The 7,563-nt window shown below is 34.5% G+C and overlaps 2 protein-coding genes across 4 annotated transcripts; one reads left to right on the top strand and one right to left on the bottom strand.

The window, feature by feature from the left end:
- The first annotated feature begins 231 nt into the window (after positions 1-231).
- On the top strand, positions 232-2,308 carry LOC123688946. 2 transcript variants are annotated; one of them, XM_045627701.1, is made up of 3 exons: positions 232-546; positions 607-920; positions 1,944-2,308. In XM_045627701.1, the coding sequence occupies exons 1-3, from the start codon at positions 333-335 to the stop codon at positions 2,043-2,045; spliced, it is 630 nt and encodes a 209-aa protein (XP_045483657.1). In that variant the 5' UTR covers positions 232-332; the 3' UTR covers positions 2,046-2,308. The 2 variants fall into 2 exon arrangements, with proteins under 2 accessions (XP_045483657.1, XP_045483656.1); XM_045627700.1 differs by having other exon boundaries at positions 232-920.
- A 433-nt stretch (positions 2,309-2,741) lies between these two features.
- Positions 2,742-4,228, bottom strand: LOC123688945. Of its 2 annotated transcripts, none has more exons than XM_045627698.1 (2): positions 4,070-4,228; positions 2,742-3,780 (listed from the first exon to the last, which is right to left on the bottom strand). In XM_045627698.1, the coding sequence occupies exons 1-2, from the start codon at positions 4,106-4,108 to the stop codon at positions 2,785-2,787; spliced, it is 1,035 nt and encodes a 344-aa protein (XP_045483654.1). In that variant the 5' UTR covers positions 4,109-4,228; the 3' UTR covers positions 2,742-2,784. The 2 variants fall into 2 exon arrangements, with proteins under 2 accessions (XP_045483654.1, XP_045483655.1); XM_045627699.1 differs by having other exon boundaries at positions 2,742-3,766; positions 4,068-4,212.
- Positions 4,229-7,563: the final 3,335 nt, after the last annotated feature.

Here is a 7,563-nt window from a genome sequence, read left to right as displayed (position 1 = left end):
TTTTGAGCATTTACTTGATAGGGAGTGAAGAAACGTTATGCAAATGTTGAATTCAAAGCACGCTTACCCTTCAAAATTTCTAAAATGTGAAGATTAATGACGTCATTCTCAAACACAATTCGAAGAATTCGAAAATTTTTTTTTGGATTTGAACAACAATCATGGAATTCAGCATGAATAAATTATATCAAAGATATAAAAATATGCATTTCATTCTAATTATCTGGTGTCGCATTTGACATAATCAACATCAAAATAAATTTTTTGTCAAATTCATAAGTGTTTTTCTCTACCATTTCGAAAATAGCCAAAATTCCCCGTGTTTTTCAAGAATGTTCGAGAAAGGTTTAGAGTACGAAGTGCGTCCCAAATCAGAGCACAAAATCGAAGATTTCGAACGTGGAATAACAACAAGACTAATGGCTAAGAGACTCAGTGGAAGTAGTGACGAATACAGAAGAAACAGTCTTAATTTTCCACCCGGATCTTTCATACCCAACTCGAACAAACTCCTAAACCGATCCAAACTGAATATCGAAGAAGAAGGTCATCAGAGGCAGAGAACAAGATGCAATTTCAATGTCTTAACGAGTGTCTCATTTTCAGATACTAAGAGTACTTCTGGTTCAGGAATTACAGTCTCCAATCTAGTCGCATATAGGGAAGAACACCCAGAAAAAAGCTCCGTATCAGAGACTCCCCTTCCTAGTGAATCGCCACTACAAAAGATGCGAGAATCTGTGAGAAGACGCTCGCGTAGTAGCAGTAGAAGCTCAGCCATGTCTCAAAAGTTGTCTCAGAACGATTTTGAGAGGTCTTCCAGGAGGAAATCTATGAGGACAGATGAGTTTCCAGTAGCTGAAGTGCGTAAGCCGTCGCCACAATCGCTGAAGCGGTCCATCGACAATTCTGACCAAGAGGTATGCATCAATACTTGAAACATTTTCGAAAAAAATATTTTGATCTGCATCAATCATTACACTTACTAGAGTTGTTGACACTGTTTTTGAACGCTCGTTTTTTTGAAGAGATCCTCTGAAATTTCAAATGGCCTCAAACAATAAGGTTCAACTCGGTAAAGTCTAATCTGTCCTCAAATTCAATTTTATCTAGTTGGCCGTTTTCAAACAACATAACTACATGACAAAAAGAACTGAAATACGACTATAGGTTCCGTGAATATGACTCTTATTTTCCACACGCATATATCTGTACACAGTTCAGTGGTCTCCAAAGGCGCAACTGGTGCATGAATTTCAGCGTTTTGAGAAGAAAGTGATTCTTCAAATCGTCTGATGTTCTAATATTCTGTTTTGAATTAATGAATTATTCTAAAATTGTCAATTCCATTTCTATGTATGAACAAACAAATCAAAAGTATTTGAAACTAAAAGAATAACAAAAAGTATGCATTGTTAATTCAAATTTATTGTACCAATTTTAAGTTGGGAAGGAAAAATATCAGCCAGATCCTTATGACAAAAATAAGGTGTTATAAAATTTATTGAGTTCTTAATCTGAAACTCGTTCATAATGTTGGGTGGTGTGTTTTTGAGATTCCGAGTTCATGGGATTTATTTCTACTACTTTAGTAGAATTACGTTCGTATAGGTGACATTATACCTCTATACAGTTCTGTAGTCTTAAAGGGTGCAATTGATGCACCTATCAACGAGAGCTCAATAGCTCCTGAGTACTCGTTATTATAATGGAGTTTATTTCGGTAAATAAACAAATTACATCACTGAGTTATAAATTATTACCTGTATGTGATATGAAAAACAATATAAATTCTCAAATTAGTTCCATGCAGAAAATATTGGATACTTATACTATCGTTCGAGTATATTCAACAATTCAATTAGAAGTCCAATTAAAACCATAACTTTATTCAATCTGTTTGACCATATTCAATACTTCTGAGAAATGATGATGAATTTCAGGTTGAACTGCTTGACGTTGACGAATTGACAAATATGGAACGTAGAACCCAAAAAAGTAAAAATTCCATTGGAAGAGTTTCTTTCGAGAAGAATAGAGGTTGATAATTTATCAAAAAAAAAACATTGGAGATGAAAAAATATGCACTGACTGAAACTTCAACACTGCATCGACACAACTTCACAATTTCATATTATGCGAAATTGTGTAGTGATTTTTGTCATGGAACATAACTTCAAGAATCGAAAGCTAAATGAAAGGACGAAGGAAAGTCATCTAATGAAGTTAATAAAAAAATGCTTCACCTAATGAATGATATGAATATTCATTTCAGTAAGATCAAATATATTTGAAAATTAAGCTGAAACACTTCTTGCTTTGTTATTTTTTAATTTGAATATTCCAAACGTAGGAAAGATAAGGGCTATTTTCAAGGAAATTGGTTCAAAAATTGGTCATTATACCGCGTTGATTTCAAAGCTCGAGAACATAATCCATACATTTTTAAAAAATCGAGCAATCGATTGAAAAAATAATTTCTCAGAAAGTTTCGAACACATAATGTGCTACCACGATTACATTGATATTTTTCACCAAAAAGTTCTAGCGCACATATATTGTTTCAGACTTATGAATTTTTCAATATTACCTTTTGAATATTAACAGTATGCTACTGTGTGTGACTATCCTCTACAGCCTCATTGGCCCAGCGGTCAACAGTTTGGTTAGATCCTACTGCAATGGCCCACTTGGAGGTTCAAGTAGTTCTGAATGCTTAGAAGGAAATAATAAACCATGGATCAAAATTTGAAGTGCTTTCTATTCAAACTCTGCACAATATAACTAGCATCTAACACAAGGTATCAAATTGATTATACTCATGATTATATTCTCTATAGGACTCAGAATGATTTTTCCTACAATAGGTCTCAAAGTAACAAGTATATAATTCATAAGTCCCTTCATCGCACGGTGCAAAGGTGTGAGAATGAGAGCCAATAAATTCCTAATTGGCTCGATAATAAAACCAAAAATTTTAGTCTGTTTTCCATTTTTTTCATTCTCAGAAACATCCACTGACCTCTTTGAGATTCGATTAGGTGGTAACAATAATCCGTTGACAGATTCTCTGATGACCTCTATCACTTCTATCAGCTTCAGTATTGTCTGATTGATACCACAGGAGAAGATAGATTGAAAGTAATCTTTAGGTAGTACTGGTTTGTAGAGCGAGATGAGTTCGTTGGTAACGTTGAGCAGGGTTTGGTTTATTTTAACCTGAGACGGTTTAAGAAGAATGACAACTAAATCGAGAACTAAATTACTTATTCCATTTTGTGACACTCCTTTCAAACCTTTTGAAGCAGATGGTACTGTGATGTTAACTTGCTCCAAAACTGGTCGGAGTTTGCGAGTGAAGTCAGTCACTATTTTTGGTACAAATCCTTCTGCAAACTTGAGTAGTATTCCATTCAATTTAAAATCATGTTCCAGAAAATAAGAAATCTGACGTTTGAAGATTTCTGTGACATTGATGTAGCTTATCGTTAACCTATTCTTATTGAGTATCAGGACATCTCTACCAAGGAAATTATTGATTTCAAATACGAATTTGGGAGTATCCAAAAATGCATCTGTGATTAATTTGCCAACTGTTGTATTCAGTAGTTTTGAAATTATATTATCTATCGATGAAGTGATATGAGTTTCAACAGAACTTTGTAGTTCATATTTTCCTGTGACTGATGTTAGGGATCTGATGTTTCTGATTGGCTTTGGATTTACATTGAAAGTAAGTTCTTCATCTATGCATGCCACTGTAGATACTTGAATAGCTAGCTGAAAAGAGAATATGAATTATTGTTCGAGTGTTTGGTGACAATTGAAACGAAGCTTCGGAAAACAAAGCCCCATTACATACATAGAACATTGATTTCTAATCTTTTTTTTAATGGAAGATGGTGTTTCTATTTTAGGGTCCAGATAAATAATTACATACTCAATAATAATTATATTTCTCCATTTCAAATAAGGTTCACCAAGATGACTATCTAAAATGAAATACTTACTCAAATGTTAGTGGGGATAAATTACATTAATTTGATTGAAAAAAAACAAAATCACTCACCAAGCCTAGAAGACAAACTATTATTATACGTGTTGTCATATTTCGCGTTTATGAAATGAAGCAGCAAATGAGAATAATTGAAATTTTAATCGAAGTTCATGAAAAGTTAATCTGTATACAAAAGATATGTCTCATACGCATTCAAACTTCTACGTTTCTTTAGAAAACACTATTCGTTCAAATATTTATAAGTGATTACGTGAGATTTCAATGTACGAAAAATAATACTTGGAACTATGCAATTATAAATAGGTATTCAAGCATTAGATATTTGACTCATGTTCATTTAAATTATTGCAAATGGATTCAATTTCTGTGGTAAAGATTTATGTGAAAAATTTAGTTTCAGTATATTTCCTCTCAATTAGATAACTGATATTTAATACAAAAAAAATAACATGCTTGTTCGAGTCATTTAGTCATATTATATGACTAAATCAATTGCATTTGACTTATTTGAGCTGAAAATGTTCCCGACTAATAAAAAATTTTTTATAGCGTGACAAATTTCGTGGGAAATATTTCAGTGTTTTTTTTTTTTCAGTTGTTTGAATGATTTTTTTTTTGACGTTTCGTCTACAACTGTGGTAGGCAGCTCCAGAAATTTCTAGGTCGAATGTCAAAACTAGCCTTCGGATTGGAATCAGAATCCTCAAAAATGTTAAAACAGTTGTATTCATTAGCGAATATAACTGGATTAACTGAAAATATATCTTATTATGAAAAATATAAAACTATCCATAGAAATATACTGCTGGAAGCTGAAAATCTGAATTCAACTGAATATAAAAACGCTACCAACAAGTTTTAGTTTGAGTGTGTGGAATATAATCAAAAACAATACTCTTCTTTACTTTTGGTGAAAACTATTTTATTTTTAGTTACGTATAACTTACTCACAAATTGTGAACATGGTTTCAGAAAAACGAAATCAAATCAATCAGCTATCATGTGTTTTATCTCTGATCTTTATGAGAAAATAGAAGACCGTGAGAGTAAGGCTTTTGTTCATGACTCACATGATCTACTTTTGAATATAATGAATTCATTGGGCTAGAGCGGTCAAATCCATGAACTGATAAGATCATATTTGACAAATCGAATGCAGCTAGTAGAAGTTGATTGTGTGCGTTCAGCTTCACTCAGGATTAAGTGTGGTGTACCACAAGGATCAATATTGGGTCCATTGCTCTTTCTAAAATTCTTCAATGACATCCCTGATGTCATTGGATTCACTAATATTTTCGGATGGTAACACACCTCTATGTTCTGGTAAATCAGTTAATGATGCTTTGACTATAGCACGTGATAGTACGGTGAGAATTTCTGGTTTGCTAATGATGATTTTTATATGAATAGTGATGAGACAGTCTTCATTAAATTTTCGTTGAAAATTACTATCCACCATTGCGATAAGAGTATTTTATTGAGAATTGATTCACAATCCATAAAATACGTTTGACGAAATTTCTTGGTCTTGCAGTTGACTGTAATTTAAATTGTCAACATCATATCAACAACTGATGTAAAAACTTGTCATCAGCCTTCTCCAGACTTAGAGCAACAACTAATGATGAAATATGTATGTCCTATCATTTCAGTCATTTTAGATCTAGAATCACATATTGGGATCCTCTCCACACGTGGATAGAGTTTTTAAACTGCAGAAAAAAGCAGTTAGTAGTAGTGGACGTAGTTTGAAGCCACTCTTTCAGATGATTTGAACCGATCTTTACACTGAAATTTTTGAGAATAACGATCCACGATACAAAATATCTCCGAGACCCTCATCAGACTAATTTCGTCTTAAATTTCATAACTCCACTCCCAACAGTTGCAAGGGAATAAACCTCTAGATCCTTGGAATTCATCCCGCATAATAGTCTTAGTTCTGGTCTAAGAAATTTCACCCCTTGTCGATGGCAAACAGGCAGATTATGTCATGTAGAAATCGCTGTTACCCCTCAATCCATAATTTAGTTACACCCACTCAGCCAGCTAATCGCGATATGATTAATTCAAACTTAATCAGATCACCCGAGCATTCACGGAGCAGTTGGCATGACTGACTGGAGAGACGTCGGAACGGGGCTTAATCAACCGGATTACTAGATTACCTAGGCAACCTGATTGCGAGGAGCGAATCTTAGCATGACGTCAGGTGGGAATGCTAATTAATACGGCCCTAGACCAAGCCAGGTTCCTTAATTCGGTTATGAAATATTTAAGGGCCCGTTCAGACCGACGGGACTTCCTGTCAGCAAGGCGACGTTAAGAGCGTCAACGCTTGCTGCGGTCGAATGAGTTATTGTTGCACTATTAGGTGGAAATATGCAAATAAGATGGATAGCGCTGTGAATTATGGATGGGATGTTAGGGGGAGTTATGGGGGGAACTTCATATGAGTATGACGTGGAATGGAATCCGGATTGTCATCCCAGTACTTTTTTGGTCTGAAAGCTAATTAGACCTTGCAAAAAAAAAGTTTACTTTGAGAATAGCCAGTTCAAAATTTGAGGAATCTGAAGAAGCTGCTGTGTATCGAAACAGTTGTTGAATAATCTAGTTGAAATTAGAATGACTCGTTTTTGATATTCATTGAATGGATTTTAACAAAGTTAATAAAAAATCAGCTTTTACTTCTAATCTTCTTCATCGAGTGCATCTTCCACTCTTCTAGTGAATACAGGCAACAACAATGGCAACTTTGTTGCTCTTCTGGGTTGTGAACTTAGAAAAATTGCTAGTTTAACAAAAGAAGTTTTAAAAAAATAATGACCGACCAGGTTCACCACAGAAAAAATAATTTTAATCGCAACCGCTCACCTCATCAATATTTTCTGAAATCTTGGTCCTTGGTCCTGTAGATGTTGGGTCACAGCACTGGATCGAATTTGATAATTTTGCAGTGATTATTATGGACACTTTTTGATAGCACTAGCGACTAGCGAGTCGACTCAGATGTTCGGCAGTAAGAATAATAACATAACATGTGTCCAAAAAAACAGCAGCTGCCGATATTTCAGACGTGTAGCCTGCAATGCCGTGAAATTTGAATATCAATTTAAGGGAAATAATTTAATTTGGCCAATAAAAACTCAGAGATAATTAAACAAATATTCGAAAATTGAATTATGAATATTGGAAAATTTAGATCTCCAAACAAGGGTGATAGACGTTTGGACATTCATCTCTGTCCTGTCTCTTATGTTAATTCATTCAGAAGTTCTTGTTCTTAACCCTACCTATTCTTACAAATCCCAGGGAGGCCGAATATACGGTTAACGAAACCGACGACATACTTAGGAGAGTTCTACCTCCTTTCCACAGAGCCTGCAGATCTCATTTGCTGACTTATCCATGTGATACAAAAGGTATTTGCCCCGACAGTATTTTATCAGCAGTCCCACCATTACCCGAAACTCAGCTCGTGGTAGCTTCAGGAGCTTTCTGGTATAGGTCGGTGAAAGTACCAAAAATTTATTCGCCTGAGC

The sequence above is a fragment of the Harmonia axyridis genome, chromosome 1, assembly GCF_914767665.1.
Source record: "Harmonia axyridis chromosome 1, icHarAxyr1.1, whole genome shotgun sequence".
NCBI classification, from domain to species: Eukaryota; Metazoa; Arthropoda; class Insecta; order Coleoptera; family Coccinellidae; genus Harmonia; species Harmonia axyridis.
The sequence above is the reverse complement of the archived record's forward strand: the minus strand, read 5'-3'. Positions and strand labels throughout refer to the sequence as shown.

Excerpts from the sequence above, each read along its gene's own strand:
- LOC123688946 (XM_045627700.1), top strand. The coding sequence starts at position 333 with ATGTTCGAGAAAGGTTTAGAGTACGAAGTGCGTCCCAAATCAGAGCAC. Across the intron at positions 921-1,943 it reads TCGACAATTCTGACCAAGAG|GTTGAACTGCTTGACGTTGA; the intron begins GTATGCATCAAT and ends GATGAATTTCAG.
- LOC123688945 (XM_045627698.1), bottom strand. The coding sequence starts at position 4,108 with ATGACAACACGTATAATAATAGTTTGTCTTCTAGGCTTG. Across the intron at positions 3,781-4,069 it reads TAGTTTGTCTTCTAGGCTTG|CTAGCTATTCAAGTATCTAC; the intron begins GTGAGTGATTTT and ends TTCTCTTTTCAG.